The following is a 20,732-nucleotide window of genomic DNA, read 5'->3' on the forward strand; positions in this document are numbered from 1 at the left end:
TGTTGGAGACCCATGTTAGAATCCTCCAAATAACAACTTTCACAAGTTTTATTTTTTAAATGAGGAGATAGATGACTGAAAAATATCCTCTTGAGGGCTGTGTTGTTGCTAGATCTGGGGAGAAAACACGACGACAGTGACGGCGTGGTGTAGTTGTCATTGATCGGAAGTTAAGTGACGAAGGGAGGTATTGTTTGTGGGTTTGACTATGGCGGCCTACGGCAACTACAACTGAAGAAAAAGGCGACAACAACGATATCTAGGTGTGTGTGAGAACACAAAGAAAAAGAAGAGAGAACTAAAACTGGAGAAAAAGGCGATAACAACAATATCTAAGTGCGTGTAACGGAGAGGGATGTGTGATTTGTTATATGCTTGGAATAGTGTTTTTTAGATGGGAACCCTTATCTCGGGCTTTTTGTTAGTACGCATTATTGATCCCAAACACCTAGTTAAGCCTAGATGTGTTAGCTATCTCTATCCTATCAAACGGGCTCAAGGTCCCCATAAAGCTAAAAAATCTTTTAAATGTTGAACATATTACAATTCAGACAAAGAATATGATATCAATTTTAGAAATTTTCACAAAGCCATGCTATCAAGTTGAATTAGTAAATTTTTTCATTCGTAAACAAGCAAACACAAGGTATGATATGTATTAGATATTTTACACGTGTACCTTACTAGCATAATGAAAGTCAGATATGACCACAACTTCAAGAAAAGTTATACACAAATTCAATTTCAAACTAAACAAAAACCATGAAACTAAACTACTTTTTCCGTCCCATAACAAGTGTCATCATTTTCTTTTTGAATTGTCACATAACAAGTGTCTTGTTTCCTAAACTATAAATAATTAGGGCTTGACATTAGACTTAATTAACAACCCATTTACACTAAACTAAAAACCCTAATTACCCCCTCTGTTGCGTTGCCACCCCCTCCCTCCAAACCTGTCGAGTTCTTCTTCCCCCTCTCCAACCCTGTTGCAGCGACCTCTACCCCGCCGTCTCCTACCTCGCCGCTGCAACCTCCAAAATCACGAACGACATCTTGCGCAAGAGGGAATGTATAGACAAAAAAAGGGTCTCCCCGACATCGAGGAACCAGTTGCAAACCTCTCAATTTTACCATTAAACCTTATTTTATTTTTCCCAATTACATATTCTTAAATTCCCTTTTTGTCGAATATTTTTTTCTATTTCAAGAATACACATTATGTTCAAATTCAAGATGACAACAAAGGTTCTAATACCGCAAGATGTGTTGGTCCAGCAGTTTAGCGACACCGTGTCCCCAACATAGAAATTTCCCGATGAACGGCTCATCCACGTTCGTCGTCGTGACAGAGACGAGGAGGCCATATCAAGGTGGCAATCCATGGCGAGGGAGCGAGATCGACGACGCCACAGTGAAAATAACCCTACTGAGAATTAAATTCATAAATTGATTGTGTAATTTTTTAAAAATTAATTAATATGTTAGTAGCAGTTAGTTAGCAAAGTAAAATGAGATTAATACATCTTGAATCATATGGGCCAACACATTTTATACACTAAATACATTCACCTAAATTCCCATGCAAAAAAGAATCAAAACACTTGTTATGAGACAGAGGGAGTATTTCAATTTGAGATTTATGTATTGCACCTTCAAAATGGCCCCTTTACACAAAATGTATCTGTAGCTAAATATTTGTTGAGAAAGAAATATATACGTATGAAGTTGGAAAAAAGAAACCCCTAATCTTTTGTTCAACTAACAAAATTGCTGCACATATTCACAAGGCAGAAGCAGCAATAAAAATGTATAAAAAAATATGTTATATACATCTCCTGCCCACCATTTGATAAAATCAGGGAGCAACGAGGCCAACACAGAAACAAGAAAAGAGTGTTTAATTTGGTGCTCCAGCCATTCATCCCTGCCAGAAAACATTAGGGTCACTGCTGTACAATGACCTGTCCTGAACCTCAAGGTTAGCAATGTGATAATCTATCAGCCGCGCTTGGAGAGCTTTACAGATGAGGAGTCCGCATGGCAGCATCCACCAACCACTTTCGTCCCTGCAAAGTGATCAGGGCAATACAATAATATATATATATATATATATATATATATATATATATGATCTGAGTTTTTCACATTATAAAACAAAGGCCTTCATAGTGGAAAAGGGAAAAAAACAGAAGATGGAAAAGGTTTCTTACATGCTAATATTCCAGGTCTGAAGATTTGGATGTTTTTTATTTGCTGAGGATTGAGTTTTGAAATGAACTAGTCCACATATGAAGGCAACAACCTGTCCAATGTATTCAAGTAAGCAAGTATTAGTGAAATATTACTGTTCAAATAGAGACTTCGAGCCCACTTAAGATAGTACCATCTCCTTTTTACATACAGGAAAAATGGATGGCAAGAACATTAACAGGTCCATTTTTTATGTTACACGAACAGTACTGCTAATATTTATGTACGAGTGCATCGTACAGCTGTCATGTGTATTTCATAAAATGTTTAACGTGAATTAGGTAAAATCAAGCAATTTCCCATTAAAGAAAAGTTACACAAGAATCCTGGTTTCTACTATACTATTACTATCCCACCTTCTCATTATGTCTTCATCATTTATTTATTTATTTATTCTGGACAAATAGAAAAGTTGCACATAGTACATACAGCACAGAAAGGAATCAGGAAACTAGCTCCAACAATTAGTTTCTAATATGGAATAGATTATGCTCAACACGTTATTACTGTTAGTTATAATCACATGAGACATTTGCTTATGGGGTATAGCACTAAAGAATCATGGATGACATGCTTTTTAAGTATGATCCCCTGAAGAAAAATCACAGTGTTCTTGGTGATTCATGGCTTGGAGCTCATTCGCATTATGGTACAGAAAGCTGAACACGTATTCATGTGTAACAGGACTCGAGTATTGTAGAGTTCATGAATAAAAAGTATGCAACAGGAAAAGCACGAGTGATGCCTACTTACAACATTGATCACTGAGGTAAGATTCCACAAAGCATACACACGTGCAAGTCCAGCTGATCGCCTAGGTCCATGACTGAATAATGCATTGATCCCAGTTGGAAATGGAAGGATTATGCCAAGTGGTGGAATAGCCAAAACCAAGAAGACAACCATCATGGACATGGAATAAAGCTGAAGCAGAAGAAGCAAAACTAAACTAAAATCTCCTAAAAGCAGGACTGAGATGATTAAACCAACAAGATCCTGCAAAACCAAAGGAACACAAGGCATAGAAATAACAGAATCTCAGTAGTCTCAAAATATGAAACTATATATGAATAATGCTTACCAAAAAAATGATGCAATTGATATACCTGATGGCAAATTGGCATAATGTTACGAATTATATAGTAGAAAGGATAAGATAATATTAATCTGTCTTCAAGTTTATGTACATTATTCAAATGTAGAATCTCTCCACATATCCTCTTCTGCATCACTGCATGTTCGTTGGATCTAACTAGATTCAATGCTTTCTTCCAGCGATTAGCAGGCAAACTGCATGCCAAAATCAGAAGATGACAAGATAAAGACATTAAGACAAGTAAAACAAAGTCATCAAGTCACCAGCAATATCTGACGTCCAAAGGAACACAAGAAAGTTATTTACCGTGACTGGTTCTCAAGCAAGACAGACCTATCTGGCTCTTGACTAGATGAACGAGTAATTTCATCATCTATAGCACATAAAACAAGTCCAAATTGGCAATATCCACTAGCTGAAGGTTGAAAGCGAGTCAAACCAACATGTACACCATGAGTTCGCAATTTTCCATTGACATGTGTCTCAAGCCAGGAGATAACTGGATAAAGCGTTGCTCTTAGATGTCCACGACGAACCAAACGAAGTTGTGCATTAAGACCGGCCACTAGTCGGTACCAAATTGTTGGGGGAAGAGACTGCAATAGAGGGCAAGGAACACAAAAGCAACCTGAGTTCCTCCATGAAGCAGTTGCAAGTTCTTTAGATTAACCAAAATTTATACAGCAAACCTGGCTCATTAGGTTAGTTAGAATATTGTCACTGTGAAGAGAGAAAGGGACCATGTAAGATCCATCTCCTCCGAACACCAAGGAAAGAGGAAACCTTTGACGAAGTCGAGGAGGGAGATCATTCCTCTTTTCATCACCACCAAGGAAAAAATCCATATAACCTAACATTAAATCAGAAGTTGCAGCAACCTGCAATGTGGAATCCTCATTGAGATAAAATGTGGCACGAGAGGAGCGGATTCACTCAGATGTAACAGATTGACCAAACAGCATCACTTTTCTAATTAAGCTGGTCCATAAAGCCTTTTAATTCCATGGATGTACTATTGCAGATGCCAAAAATGCTTGCTCAACTGAAGAAATCAATCAGGCAGGCCTTATTAGTGCCGTTGTTATTGTTATCCAGGCAGTTGACTAATAAAACAAAGCTTTATTTTTTCTAAAGGTCCTCAAGTATTAGCTATGTGAAGAGGAATAGCAATGAAACTATGTTGGTTTAAGTATTCCTGTTCTGACCCTTTGGGGCATGTGCCTACCTTCAATATTGTATAATTTAAATTATTTATATAGTTAATCTTTACATATTTCACTAACACTTGAAAAAAACTAATAACATTGAGAACTCAAATGATAAAGTTTTTCTTTTACATGGAACCATATTTTGGCAAATATATTCTGTGCGTGTGTGAAAAGATTCATGGCAGGGCAAGGTTGGAGGAATCAGTCCCTTACCCGCCTCATTGCCATAGTGGAAGTGGGGAGTGGGGATTCCCTTTGGGCGTCAGGCCGGGGTGCCTTCCACTTTTGGGCTAATAGGATTTTGGCTTACATTTTTAGGCTTCTTTATTTTATAAAAGCAGTGGGGAGGAGTCGAAGGATGTTTCTGCCGTGCTAAAGCATAGTTGAGAATCATCTGGACTTAATATTCGAATATAGGACTTTCTCAGTTTTGTGAAGTGCCATTTTTATTTCACAAGTTAAAAAGAGTATTTTTTTTTTCTCTCTCTCTATAAAATGAAACCCCAGATAGAAAGAAGTATAATCTATAATCATCTGTTCCCTATGTAAGTTGTATTGGATAATGTATTCTCTGTAATGATGCAGTGGAACAACCATTAAGTGCCTTGAAGGATATGAATTTTTACATTCACGGAATTAATGTGCATGTACATTTAAGTAGGGTGAAAGATGGAGTACCTAACCGGAGATATAAAGGTGCCTATTGTGAGAGAGACTATTTATGCCCCTTGTGACACCAAAGACTCAACAATAATGACCTGTCTTGTTGTTTTATAAATGGAGATATTCAGTTAGATTCTACAAGTTATCAGTACTGATATCATGTAAATTAAAAGGTTGACTGCTGACTGCTAATTGTTGGAGGGTGAACTCTTCTTTCCTTCTTTTGAACAAAATTGTAGATGATCGATTCTTGCAGTTTCGAAGAGACTCATCATCTTGGCACTTTTAAAGCTGTAGAGGTGTTCTACTTTTACAACTCCAAATATACGAGCTTCTAGTCTAATAAACAAGCTTCCTAATTGTGTGCCTAAGGTTCATTGAGCAGACTAATACCAACATACCTTCAGTCCTTCATAGAGAGCACGGGAACGGCAGGAACGCAAGCAAGCATGATCATATTCTGAACGTACATATTCACGTAGTTGCTGTACTTTTTCCTTCCGGCGCCATTGCAGCCATGATCTTGCAAGTGGATATGCAATAATACAAAGGACACCGTATACCGACCCTTCCCACCATTGATAAGAAGCTAATGCATTTATCTCGTCAACAAATATGTTGAAAGCATCCTCATATCTATCAAGAAAACATGGCAAAAGAGGGCATTGATATTTCTAAATCCTTGATGTCAGATTAACCATGTTTAGCTTTGGATCCAGTACCATAATGATATTAACCACGCATTTTAAGAGGCATTCCAATAAACTGCATATACATCCATAGAACTAACAACATAAACATGCAATCAAGAATAGAAATCATACACTATCTCTTTGACTTCTTTGGGAGGGGAATGAAGGAGGTGCCAGGGTTCACCAAAAGTATTAGCCCCCAGAAAGTACATTCGATGGACATGAGTTTCGGATTCCTCAGCTCTACTAGTTTCCAAAACCTAAGCCACAAAGAAGAAGTGGAAGAATAAAGAATGGTCTAAATAAAGGAATGCCAGCCAAAAATTCTTCCATTATTGAATTGACAAAAAATTCAGTGTAAATGGAAAACCTCATTTAGTGACTCCAAAAAAGGGAATGAGCGATCGATTGTAGCGCGTCGGCGATTTGGCACCAAACCTGGCAATTCATCTCCACCAGAAAATTTCATCCTAGCAACACTAAGAATAAGTGCTAAGAGGATGAGGAGACTTAAGAGTATGAAACCAAATAACCAAGGGCCTCCAAAAGTATATATTAGCTCTTCAAGTGCTGTATTACAATGAGGCATCTTGTATCTCTCAGATATACATTTGTATGGACATGGCGTCTCCATGACACCCCCTGTAAAGTAAATGATTGTTAAGGGTAAGAAAAGTGCTTTGAGATTAATAAGTACAATCTGAAGATAGATCTTTAAAATTCTGAACATATATACACACTATCAGACTTAAGACTATCAAGGAATCATTATGGTTGAATGCTCAATAATTATATATAGATGCAAAACCAGATAGAAGGTAAAACCTAGAAGCTCGCAAACTGAAACAAAATTTAGATATACCTCGAACGGCGACATATACAGCACGATGTGGAAGCTCATCTGATGGGCAATCATGACAAAGGTCTCGGTCAGACCCAGTCTCATTCTTATATGTCCCAAGTGGGCATTCCTGCATATAAAACATGCATTAGAAGTTTTATAGAACTTCAGATGAAACCACTAAACAGTAGGCGTTCCATTGAGGGAAGAGCTTGAAGAGGTCATGGAAATGGAGACAGATCTGAAGTACAATAAATGGTTTGAGGCTTTGTTCCATGAATAGAACAGGTGGTTTCAATATATATGTTAATAGATTAGTGAAATATCATTGTTATTCATAGAAAGGCAGATACAGCAATTACCAGACAGAATATCCCATAAAGGCCTTTTGGACAGGCTTTTCCACTGAGTGTCCCATTTTCACCTTCTTGGCCTAGACCTCTACCAATCCCTCCTCTGCAGTTCATTATCAGAAGAAATAAGTTCTGAAGCATGAAAAAATAATATTACATGGACGCGTATATAAGTGGCTGTAAGTCTGATTCTAGATAGTTGTTTGTCAGTTGCATATTTGAATTTGCTTGCTCTGTTTCTTTAAGATGCTGGGATAGAAATAGAAGCTCAATAAGAGCCACAATAAATTCAATAATGGAATGAAAAAAAAAAAAGACAACACATAAAGAAATGACTTTTGTTGGATCATCCCATCCTTAAATCACTTCACTAGGAAAGAAGTTCTCACATCACGAGAAAATAGAACAAGACTTAGAGCATCCGCAATGGGGTTACATGATAGCTTACATGATAGCCTACTTTATGAGGGGGGGACCACATGGTGTAAAGATGTTGCATTGGGGTTACATGATAGCTTACATGATAGCATTAGTTTTGATTTTTATGCTTTTTACTTAAATTTAATTGCTCAAATTTAAATAACACATTTTACTAATAATTAAAATTTCATTAAAATAAAAAACCTAAAAATTACATTAAAAGAAGAGAGAGGAAGAGAGAGGAAGAAAGGAAGAAGTAAGGATGAAGAAGAAGAAGTGAGGGTGTAGGGAAAAAATGAGGAAGAAGAAGAATAAATAGAAGAAAAAGAAGAGAAAAAAAAAAATTGAACGGTCAAAATTCACGCAAATCGAGGCAGCAACGGTCAAATCGATTTTTTTTTTTAATCGGCGCGCGCCTTACACTATCATCAAAATGGGCTACACGATAGAACGTGTAGCCCTCGTGTAACTCTCGCCCGCAACGCTTACACGATAGCAGACTTACACGAGTAAGCTGCTATCGTGTAGGCGTTGCCAATGCTCTTAAGGATGATTGTGAAGTTTAAGTGCTTAATAATAATGTCAAATTTACTACAGATGATAAATACTCCCTCCGTCCCACTAGAATAGGCTCGTTTTCCATTTTAAGTGAAAAAAATTATTTGACTATTATGAATAGTATGCTACTTTGGGGGTACTAGAATATTGATGCCGTGTAATTTCTTCCATCGATGCATCTCACATATATCTGCAACACTTCTTTATAGGTAATATTATCCTTTGGTGATAAATATTTAGTAAATCTGGTACCCATTCATGGGTCTAGGCAATTTATGGAACTGACATCATATCTTTGTATTCTTGTTCTCTATAAAATTATTAGTAGAAAACTCAACAAAGAATCTCACCCACATTGTCATATGCAACAAACATTTCTCAAAATTCGAATTGGATCAAGATCAAGATTTATGATAATAGTTCTAAATGACTTCATTTCTAGCTACCAACTTGTACAAGTCTAGGATGTTTGGTCACCACTATCCTAGTAGAACACTCAATAAGGACCACAACGTATTATCCTGCCACCAACTTGGAAAATTGCGAGGAACATGATAATTAAACTGAATTTTATTATAAATAACACACTATTTTGTAACAATAGAAATTATGAGTTTATCTTTATTGATATGTCTGATTTCTTTTGATACCTCTCACATTTGTATTACACTTGTATATATAAATGCTACCAGAGGGGTCAAGATAAGATAGAAATGAAAACCTTACACCCCTTTTGACACTTCAAATGTACTAGTATATGCTTATGTTCTTGTTTTTTAATACTTTGACTTCCAAATATTACTTGCTAGAAGACCTCTGACAAAGCCGCTAAAATACAAGCACAATATAGTCCTTCCGGTTTACATGCAGAAATATTTTATAGTTGGTATTTGACAAAACTACAAAAATAAAGGTAAAATGTAATATGTAATTTTGTTGATTACAAAAACAAAATGATCTAGATGCTCTCTTTAGTTTGAATATGATCGAGGATTCAAAATTTATGAATAACCAATATATTTATTTAGTTACTAATAAATGCAAGTGTTCCAAATTCAAACAAACCTGACATCAATAGTTCCTCTGACAATGGCCATTGGCAAGTATTCATCTCCAACAGAAATGTCTGACCAATGAAAATGAATCCTTCCACCTCCTCCACCACCAGCATTAGGGGAACCATGCCCTCCAGATATTGAAATGGTAGATGTCTTATGAAGGATGAGATTACTGAGAAACAGAAGTATAGTTCCTCCAGATCCACCCCCTGGACCTATATCTGAAAAATACCCACCATCTTTTATATATTTCCCATAACTTTCTCCATTAGCTTCAATTTCTCCATGAACAACCAATTTTGACAACGAATGCTGTAGTGAACCCATCACTGTTTTGAGGAAACAATTGAAAAAGGCATTGATAAGCAAGTCAGTAGAAGCCTGTGATCACAATATATGAAGACGCATAAAGAAAATCACTAAAGGAATGGTAACTAGTACTACTACCCTTTTATCTGAAAATCAATCTTTATTGTAATACACCTATTTATTGTTGAAAATCTTATTTAGGGTGCAATTATTAGAATAAAAACGGAAATTTTTAAGTTTATCTTGGTAGAATAAAAACGGAAATTGCATTTGAAACTACCATCATCTGCCAAATGTATATAATATGCAAGTGTCATGGAAAATGTAATAATATAAGTGGAATTTCTTGTTATATGATATCACCAAGTAACAATAACTTTATAAGATGTCAGTTGAGAGTCTTTGCAATTTAATTGATGCATGTCAAGATATGAAACTCATATGAATAAGAACCAAGTCTATATAAGTTTATTGAAAATGGACCAGAAGTCCATGAGCAACGAGTTTCAAAATGTAAATTCCTAACTCTACTAATATGTACAAGGGTGAGAATATAAAAACAAATTTGAAGTTTAAATCAAGATTTTGAACATGAACTTCAGGTATATAATCATTCCACCAAACAAAATTGAGAAGTGAAGCTCATACAAAGAATAAAGAGTTTTGGCCAACATGGAGTGTGAGCGAAGCCATGCACAAAAATGTTCAAATAATTATGACTACCTCGAAATAGTTGAAAATAAACCATGCAAAACATGTTATTCGACAATAACATAGGGCTGGGTTATTCAATCAAAAGATTTTTACTTCATACTAGTTATGTCCAACCCCCTAATCTTCAGATGCACAAAACCCAAAAACCATTCTGAGAGTATGAATAGAAACTTACCAATAATGCCGCCTCCAGCAGTTACACCAGTCAAACTTGCATTCCCACTTCCACTACCAAGTTCACAAGGTAACTCAACATTGCCATATGAAATGCCACCCCTGACATAAGTTCCGTCAAAATAAGCATCCCCTCCTCTACCACCATGTCCAGCACCACTACCAAGACCATTAGGTAGAAGTTCTCCATGACCTAATCCGCCAGAGCAACCTGTAGACATCCACATTAAAATTTCAAATCTAGCAAAATGTAGACATCTAAGTTAAAATTGCAACTCTGGGACATAATGTTTTTAGCAAATTTGAAACAGCAAGCTGGTAACACAGATAGTGAATAAATTTGGCATAAAACACATATGAAAAAAAATATAAAAGGAAGTCTGAAGTAATTGAACTTTACGGAACGTTGCAACGTTAATTACCATTGTGATACATAGTCTCATTTATTGCTCAGTGAAAAAAGGGAGCATTGCCTAATAGGGAAAAATCACGTACCAAGTGCAGATGCACTTATTGAACCAGAAGATTCCACCACCACAGTTCTAACCAAGTGAAAATGTACAACAGAACCTTCTATAAAACCTTCTACTACAATGTCTTCAACTCGACATATCTGCCAAGAGAAAGTATCTTAACCCTCTGAAACAGGAGCTCATGAGACAAAGGAGTAAAAGACACAAACTATTATGACTGTTATTAACAACTTCTAACCAAAAAAACTCCTCAGAGTGTTGAATCTGAGTATTGGACACCTGGAGTGTGAAGGATAACGAAGCATTCACATTGCAATCCTCAGGTGGATGAAGGAGTTCAACAGGGCAGTAATTCTGTTCACAGTAGAGCCTCGGTGCCCTACAATTGTCAAAAAAGTAACTATATAAAGAAGTGTAGCATGATGAAAAATTGATCTAATCTATTTTATTCTCAGAAACTTACATGGCACTATCACTTGCATTTTTCAAGGGACCTCGCAGAACAGATCCAGGTCCAACCTTCACAAAAAAGCAGTAACGTTGTGAGCAATTTTGCCCATAATGAGAAGTTACTTAAAATAAAGAATAACCAAAAATTATTCCAGAAGCACACGTAATTGTCAATAAATAAATAATTTTTTTTTCATAATTTGATTAATCAATTTTTCTGATAATTGATAAGGTACCGCATAAAAATGCTTTAAGTTCAACTTCAATGCTACCTCGTTTAGGAATTTAGCTTTTAGAGACAAAAGATAAATTGTTAATGGCTGAACTTGTCTCCACAAGCAGGTCAAAGTGTTAGTCACAGGTGAAGTGAATGAGCTTTTCGTAAATGACCAACTGTTGGAATACTTGAGAATTCTATCTACATAATCATCTCTACTTTTCAGCATGAGTTGGCTGTAGTAAAGTAGCATTTGGATGCTCTTTCCCTTTGGAAGTACAACTAAAGTACTAGGAACTTTAAAATTTTCATTATAAAATTTGATTGGCTTTAGGATTTTCAGAAAACATATTGTTAGAAAAAACAGAGGAAGCCCAACTATTTTGTCATTCAGGAAAGTGTATCTGAAAGTTCTGATGAGAATTACACTGATGGCATAAAATAAGGACAAAACCAAATGCTGAGCTTCAATAACATCTCCTGGCCCTGATAAGTTGAGTGACCCTTGTCCATGAAGCCCTAAATTCGCAGTTGAATGTATCATTGATGACCCCTAAGAATAATTAGTAAAACACTTTAGTCACAGCAAAAATAACCAGCTCTGTTAATAACGATAGCTGATTTGGAACAACTTACCTTAAGAACAACTAAGTTGCTGGCTTCAAGCAAGGAAGTTGCAACAATTGCATCACTCTCACCAGCTATAAGCATTTTGGAGTTTAACATTAAGTGGATTTTGACAGACATTCGCAGTGCCCCATAGACCTAAAAGAAATTCCCATTGAAACTTCATGTCACTGAACTGAAAAAATAAATGCCCGGAGAATGCAAAATGTTACTGCATCACACGAGGAACCTATTACTGAATGTACCAATGATGGTGCCTAAAGTCACTAGAAGCAAACAGATTCTGTGAAATATGCGAGCACCTCCCCAGCTTTCATATATTAGCAAATGCACTTAAAAAGAAATGGCATGAGGTAAAAGTGCTTGATTTATCCTAAACTCAGATGCTCATGGCTCAAGAAGATCATGCTGTTATTAAGTTCATTAGAAGGATATTTCTAATCATGGCTTCCATGTAAATGGATGTACTATCATCAGCTCGAAAAATAGAAAAATGTCAGGAGATGCATAATTATATTTATCTTGCTCCTCTTATCTGGGTTTTTTTGGCATTAATATAAGTGCCCATACTAGTCACAACAGAAATGTATAGAAGGTAGGCTGTCTGTAGTGCACAGGCTGGGACTGTCATTAGCCTGTAACTAGATTGCCATGCTTGTTCAAATTATGAGAAGCAATATGAATAGTGGTACTTTGGATCAAGTCATCTCCTAGGTCTTCAGAATTCATTGCCATTCAGAAAGGATCTAACACAAGGATGAATGATGATAACCAGACTTCTTGACCAATAGTCAAAGATGAGTCCGATTATGTACACAATATAAAACAGTATATGTAACTAAGAATATCAACTCCCTCCCTCCCATCAGGGAATTAACAACAAACAGAAGAAGTAAAAAAATTAAGTAGGATTATAAAGGGCATGCGCATGGAAAGAGAAGGGAAATGGGAACAAGATATATAACCCTCCTGGTAATAAAAACTAAAGTCTAAATTTAAAAATGCAGAGGAGAACTAGATCCAGCATAATAAATGACTAGCGGAACGTGCCTTTATTATTGAGTCACTCATTAGAAGTTCTTCAGCCATCAGTTCAAACTCCGAGAAAGCATAATGGACGAGTCCAAAGCTCAGGGTTGATTCGCGCGACAAACTAAGTTGTCCTCTTACCTAGTATTTCAGTGCAGTCCAAATATAAAGAAACGTAAGGCGCAAGTTGTGGCATAGCATTACCAAACATTAGAATTGAAGAGAACATAATATTAGTATATTGCAAATATACAAGGCATATATATGCGGAAGCATTGAATTAAGGCTAAACAATAGATATAACATGTAAAACCTTAAGATGACTGTCATAAATTGTAAAAGTCGGACAGAAGCCATTGCAAAATTTAGACAAAGGGCTAGAACATTCTCTAAAATATGGAAGTGCACATACAGACACAGTAATAAATTGGCCGAATCACAAGATCCACAGGAAGAAACAGAATCAGAAGAAACCTGTTAAAGCACAAAGGACAAACGTAATGCCATGATATGCGTCAATTGTGAAAAAACTCAGATGTTTTCTTGTTCCAGCACCCAAACCAAACTATGGTTCCATCTTGTGTTTGGCTTAAAATATGAGACAAGTACCCATAATAGTTATGGCTAATCACACAGCCTTTAAAAATAAAAGAAATGAATTTCTAAAACACAAAGTTAGCAGAGGTAGATTCATCTACATTACTACATACGTAAGTGATCCAAAAAAGGATGCATGGCATGGAAACATGATAGTTTCTCATTATACCTCAAGGATATATGTGATAACTCAGATGGAAAAGAATTTATTAGTTATATTTATCATTCACCGAAATGACATCTTAGCAGTCAGTACTTTTATGGAATGGCCACGGGCCCTTTAAAAATTATCACAGAGCTACAATGGGAAGTGGACTCAATCCAAAGTTGATAGAACATGGTCGAACAAACCATCATAAAGTTAACAAATCACAAGAAAGTCAAACAATTGATGCTTGGTCTCATCATACGTAAGCTGATTCAGCTATAACCTTCATGTTTTCTTTCATTAGGTAAAGATATTTCCAATACCATATTCTCTTTAGTCTTTGAAATACCACAAAACAAGAAAGTCAAACAATTGATGCTTGGTCTCATCCTATACCATTGCTCTTTGGATAAATAGCTATCACAATAATGTATCATTAAAGAAGAATAGCATGAAAATTAGAAATACTCAGTGAAGATAAGATTTGTTGGGGATTGAGTTTCTTTACTTGACGACCTGAACACGACTCCATAGTAAAGGAACAGTTGCTTGAGCACGATTTTGAACATAAACATTTGTCCAGAGTGGCTGGTTTGGAAATTGCAAAAGAAGTGTGTAAGTGTCTGTTGACATATTGCTGTTGTTGATTATAAGTCTTCGAGGAACAGCATCAAAGAATGTCCCAGCAGCACCTGCATTCCTGGGGCAGCCAAAGCTTCTTCCCCCTGTCAAAATTAGGACAAAGTTGGACATAAGAGGGGAAAATCCTTAAATATATCTGTTTCAAACATCATTTGGCAAGTTACAAGTTTGGAGTGTAACAACAGATATTTCCAGAGTTTACTCGGAAACATAGGCTGACCAACTGGGTTACAAGCTTAGCATAACTTTCCAAACAAGTTCACATGAGACAAACAACAGACAGGAGAAGGAAATTTCATGACTAACAAATGACTAAATACCCAAAAAGACACTTTAGCACCTCAACCCCAAGTTCCTGATATGCATATTCATCTTAGATTCAAAGGCAACAGAAACACCTAAGAGGACGTTCTCCTCAAACAAAAGTAATAAGTAATTCTAAGATTCCCCCTAGAATTGTAAATAATGGAATGCATTAATTATGCACCAGAAGATTTGAAATTTATACAAAGAAACCAGAAACAAGCAGCAGAAGGAAAGACAAAGCTGGCAAGCAAGGGTAACATCTGTTTTATATATCAGGCTTATCAGCAAGATGCCAAGATGTCAAATTTATGCCAGATTAGAGTTACAGATACCCTGCAAAGCAATATGAGATCAATTATCCCAGATTAAAATAATGGATATCCTACAATGTGTTTCGATTAAAAAGAAAGGGAGAAAAACTCTACAAAGGACCAAGACATCAAGATCTAAAAATAATACTTTCTGTGCAAATTATGTGTAGCTTCTGCTGTCAGAAGTTGTCAAGTTGGCTTTGAAAATATCCACATAATAAACAATCGCACAAAGGCCGAATTACCAATAGCATTAAAGAGCTAACATAAAATACTGGAGTGGAAAGAGTTAATCCCTAGACACGCTGCACACAAATTACTCAAAAGAAGTGTCAAGTCGCCACCAAGGTAAGCAGCCAGGATTCAGATATAATGCTTGACTGGTGCATCCTTAAGACTTCAGAGTTCCTACTTAAGCATGATTATTACAGATAACTGGATACTATCCATCTCTTCTACACTAGTACGTGAATTATGAGCAATAAAAACTATAGAAGCTAACTTTGTAGACTAACAGGCCATACCATGTACCAAGAATATGGGGTCATCGTGCCTGCTGAATACATCAACAGATACTCTTCCACCACCACCTCCAGCAAATCCATTACCTCCAGATGCACTTACAATGCCACTTCCTGTCCTGCTCTTCACACAAGAGTTCAGTAAGAAAATGATTAAGGCTCTTGAATTAGATATATAATGACAAGATTACCCACAGCCTGGTATAACTAATAAGCACAACTCCTACCCAAAAAGATAAAAGATAAATTGAATGTTGAATACAATGAGGTTATATCAAGCTTTACAATAAAAAAAATCCTCATGCAGACCACATAAGCAGTCTGTAGATATTTGGACATACTAGAATACTATTTCCATAACGAATAAAATAAGTTTTTTCCTTGCTATTCAATCCAAGGTGATATATCATATATGGAATCCTCCAAATGATTCATATCATTTTTGGTCATTGCATTGATATATTGAGTCTATGAGTTGTCATGAATGAAAATCTTCCAGGAAAAATTGAAGATTAGTTAAATTGTACCAATGAGACTACTGTGAAACAAATCAGCTAATAGCATTGTGATAGCGTTAGATCAGCTGCAGTCTGCAGATTTAGGATTATCTTTATTATATTAGTTTTTGTTAGTTTCATAGTTATCTTTTATTTTTCGCAGTAGTTCAATTATTTAGGGTTAAGTTTTTAGGTCAGACTCATGGGCTCCAAGTTAATTAATTGGGCCTCAAGTCATTAGGTCTATATAGAGTTCTTTACGACTTAGGGTTAATTATCTTGGGATCATTGTTTAGGGACAGCAATAGCTGTAGGGCAGAGATATTTTTCTCTGAGGGGCTCACAGGAGGAGTTTTATATATCGTATTTTTATTTTCTTTCTTATTTCTTCATCTTCATACGCCTTTACTCTATCAAATTGGTCCGACCTGCCGGATCAGAGACGATGGTGGCAACTACCAGGAGTACCGAACAGCGACTGGACGGATTAGAGAAGGCGGTTGAAGAACTGATTACAGCGGTGGACGGGTTTCGTACGTATCAAGTTTCAACGGACTCGAAACTTGACGCGCTGCTGAAGAAGTTCAATATTTCCCCTACTGGCACCGGCGATGAATCAGAGGGAAGCCGTGACCCCGAATCGGAGACCGAAACGCCCACTCCTCTTCAGGTTTTTCAAAAGATGGATCTTCCCAATTTTGACGGGACAGATGCACTTGCATGGCTCGCACGTGCTGACCAATATTTTCTCGTGCATGAGACACCAAGGGACAAGAGATTGAAGACAGCCCTAATCGCTATGTCAGGCCCGGCCATGGCGTGGGTGCAACTGTTGCTGCGACGCTGTCCGACGCTAACCTGGACTCGATTCAGTCGAGAACTTCTGAATCGGTTTGGACATAATGCTGCAATTAATGGGTACGAGGCGCTGGGGGCGACAAAACAGGAAGGGTCTTTGGAGGATTACATCGCTGCATTCGAAGGGCGTGCGGCGCAACTTCCTGATTTCACGGATGAGCAGTACCTTGGTTTCTTCTTGAGTGGGCTCAAACCACACATTCGCAAACAAATCCAAGACCCTACTGTCACGGATTACTCGGCAGCAGTTTTGATGGCTCGAAAGGTTGAGCAGGAACCACCGCCAGTTACCACAGCAAATTACTCTACCAGGCCAGTGTTCATTCGACATTCTTCCCCGGTCAGACCTCACAGCGCCCCACCAGCGACGAACACATCGTCGGTTGTCTCCCACACGTCGTCCGCTTCCCCGGCTGCCTCCCTCACTTCGTCTGCCCCTCCCCGCAATTTTCGCAACATCTCCAATGAGGAGTACATGAAACACCGTGCAGCTGGCACTTGTTTTCGCTGCGGCCTGAAATATGGGCCATTGCATCGCTGCCCACCTAAAACACTACAGGTTTTAATCGGTGACATGGAAGATGACCCGGGCAGGGACCTAGAGAATTATGAGGACACCGGGCTGAAGGAGGAAGTCCCATGGGACCATGTGAATCAGCAACCGCCTTGAGGACAAGGCTGTTTCGACAGGCGGGCAATTGATAGCGTTAGATCAGCTGCAGTCTGCAGATTTAGGATTATCTTTATTATATTAGTTTTTGTTAGTTTCATAGTTATCTTTTATTTTTCGCAGTAGTTCAATTATTTAGGGTTAAGTTTTTAGGTCAGACTCATGGGCTCCAAGTTAATTAATTGGGCCTCAAGTCATTAGGTCTATATAGAGTTCTTTACGACTTAGGGTTAATTATCTTGGGATCATTGTTTAGGGACAACAATAGCTGTAGGGCAGAGATATTTTTCTCTGAGGGCCTCGCAGGAGGAGTTTTATATATCGTATTTTTATTTTCTTTCTTATTTCTTCATCTTCATACGCCTTTACTCTATCACATTGCACATAATCTAGTGTGCAACATGATTGTGCTAAGCAATCTGGGATTGACAGAAATTCTATCAGGGAGATATTAGAAAGTATGTGGATTTGCAGATAGGACTCAATGGTGTCGCTTCTCAGAATACTATAGCCAAGCTATTAAAGGATGATACCTATTGTTTATTGACCAGCTTGAGGTGGAATGTGGAGGCGACAAGTTAGTATCCTTGATTACTGGCCCATGTAGACATTTAGAGCTTTGATAGCATACTAGGGGAATGCCATATTATTGACTATAACTATAAGCCTCCAAATAATTTTACAAGGAATGCCAAAAAGTCTGTATTTTTTAGATCTAGGGGACAGTTATAGTGAAAGAGAAAAGGTTATGTGGAGGTTCATTGTTCATGCAGTCTGTTGGACAGTGTGATTGGAGTGAAATAGAATAATTATTCAACCTAAAGGACTCATTCAAGGAGATTTTTGTTAGCGACACAATTCAAAATTGGAGTATCATGTTGTAGTAGAAATATCTGGTATCCATACACCTTTTGTAACAAAAACACAACTCACAACCTTAATGCGTCCTCTGAAGATGGAATACATGTAGTAATCATGCTCAGCTCACTACACCAAGTCTAAAACTGGATTATCCTCTCTCTAAGCCGAACTGCAAAATCTATATACATTCCAAAGCAATATTAGAGTACTCGTTTTCTGCTTCATAGAGTTTCAGAATAAAATGATAATCAACTTTGTTATTCTTAATCCTCTCCCAACAACTGGAGTATGATCAATTGTAGCTGATTATAATGCGTATGGAAGGATTGTTAATAACAACCATGTCCACAACATAATTCCTGTATTCAACTTGTGGACTAGCTAGACAGTGTAACTATTCCTTGTTGCGCTAAGTCACAGATTCCCCTCAACAAAGTCTAATGCAGCAGAACAGAAATCACAGCAAGCATAAATAACCGAAAGTGAGACTGGAATTAGAAATTCACAAAATCGCCTTACAAAATGTAATGGCAGTGCACAGAAGCAGAATGAATGCTGTCAGCAACAGCGGTGAGCATAAAGAGCAGTTCCCCCAGTAAATACACATTAAACATACAACTTCAGTAAACAAACTTTCGAGTACCAAAGCATATAATGCAGTTAGATGCTATCAATTCAACAGCATATGAAACCAATTCCATCACAGAAGAAACTCAGATAAATTAGGGCACGATTAAAGAAGTTTGAACTGAAGCAAATTACATTTTCTTTGAGGTGATGTAAATGCTGCCACCGGAGCCTCCACCACCTTTGACCCCACCATCCCCTCCATCCGCCAAAAGCGTCCCATGCATGTCTACGACGTCGGCCGCCTCCAACCAAATCCTCCCACCCCCGCCCCCTCCATAATCCTCCTCTCTCTTCGTCGTCCCGCCTTTACTTCCGTAGCTCCACGGCTTATCCAAAGAGTCCCACGCGTAGGCATCCCCGCCCCAAATCTCCTCCGGCAGCTTCTTATTATCCATCACACAGCTCGCCCCCCCCCCCCCATGCCCCCCTCCGCCGCCCTGAGCGTCGTCCGGCGTCCCCGTCGCCGGCTCCGGCGGCGCGCCAGCTCTCGCCGTCACATTAATCAACGAACCCCCCAACACACTCGCATTACCGGCGACTATATAAACGGAGCCGGCAACAATTTCCACGAAGGATTTCAATATGAACTCGCCCGTGACATTAATCACAATCGAACATCCGATTTGGGGGCAAATCAAGGCCACCCCCTGCAAAACGTAAAAATTGCCCCTGCCTTCTATATAGACATCATCCGTGAAATTCAAGTTGGTGTTGAGCTCACAGGTGGTGTTGAGCGAGCCGATGCCCTTCAAATCCTCGCAGGTGAGGGGAGGCGGGTGGGGCGGCGGCGACGGCGGAGGCGGGGACGGCGGCGTGTAACCGCCCCGGAATAGCTTGGGCGAGCGGCCGTAGTCTATGATGGAGAAATCGGCGCGCGAGGCGAGTGCAGATGGAGTGGAAGCAGCAGCGAAGAAGAGGAAAATGGAAGAATAGAGAAGCATGGGAAATCGGGCGGCCATGAAAGTTCATCAGCGAGAAGAAGAGAATGGATCGTATAGGTGTTGCTTTGCATGTATAGATGGAGAGAGAGAGGGGGAACAGGTGGAGAGTGTAGAGAGAGAGAGCGAGGAGTTCGGGAATTTGCTCCGGCTTTCATTTTCATCCAAGAATGTGAATGTCTCTCGGTTTCTTTTCTGCCCTTTTTCTTTGGTGTCAACAAACGAAAGCGACAGCACTTCTTCCTCTTTCGAAGACCTTTTGGGCCCCACTCGCGCCTTTGGATCATTTAATTTGTTTATTTTTTTCATTTCCCATTTCAACCGCTTCAACTGCAATGCAATATTTTATTTCATTTTATTTTTTACTACTCGATATATTTATTTCTTTCTAAAATGAATAATGCGATTCAACTTTAATAGCATGGAATTTATTTTTTATCGAAAGAGAAAAATACTTCAATCTTTAATTAATTTTAGTTTTGTGATTAGATTGGTTCATCTACGAATTAATGTTGATATGGCCCTCTGAATATTTGAGATAGTCAAAATTTAAATGGAATCGCAGAATAATAATTAATTAATAATATAGTAATTTAATAATATACTCCGTAGTTTTTT

At 37.9% G+C, this 20,732-nt stretch overlaps 1 protein-coding gene across 2 annotated transcripts; it reads right to left on the reverse strand.

The window, feature by feature from the left end:
- Positions 1-1,624: 1,624 nt before the first annotated feature.
- LOC130986040 (uncharacterized) lies at positions 1,625-20,302 on the reverse strand. Of its 2 annotated transcripts, XM_057909317.1 has the most exons (23): positions 19,309-19,434; positions 18,622-18,724; positions 15,664-15,779; positions 14,397-14,605; positions 13,157-13,276; positions 12,116-12,244; positions 11,907-12,032; positions 11,276-11,331; positions 11,092-11,191; positions 10,835-10,952; positions 10,341-10,550; positions 9,150-9,471; positions 7,116-7,209; positions 6,775-6,883; positions 6,283-6,554; positions 6,045-6,172; positions 5,622-5,856; positions 4,039-4,227; positions 3,656-3,945; positions 3,360-3,543; positions 3,007-3,249; positions 2,214-2,305; positions 1,625-2,069 (listed from the first exon to the last, which is right to left on the reverse strand). In XM_057909317.1, exons 2-23 carry the CDS (start codon positions 18,660-18,662, stop codon positions 1,922-1,924), a joined length of 3,531 nt encoding a protein of 1,176 aa, XP_057765300.1. In that variant the 5' UTR covers positions 18,663-18,724; positions 19,309-19,434; the 3' UTR covers positions 1,625-1,921. The 2 variants fall into 2 exon arrangements, with proteins under 2 accessions (XP_057765300.1, XP_057765291.1); XM_057909308.1 differs by lacking the exon at positions 18,622-18,724 and having other exon boundaries at positions 19,309-20,302.
- Positions 20,303-20,732: the final 430 nt, after the last annotated feature.

This window comes from Salvia miltiorrhiza, chromosome 1 (genome assembly GCF_028751815.1).
Source record: "Salvia miltiorrhiza cultivar Shanhuang (shh) chromosome 1, IMPLAD_Smil_shh, whole genome shotgun sequence".
Lineage (NCBI taxonomy): Eukaryota > Viridiplantae > Streptophyta > Magnoliopsida > Lamiales > Lamiaceae > Salvia > Salvia miltiorrhiza.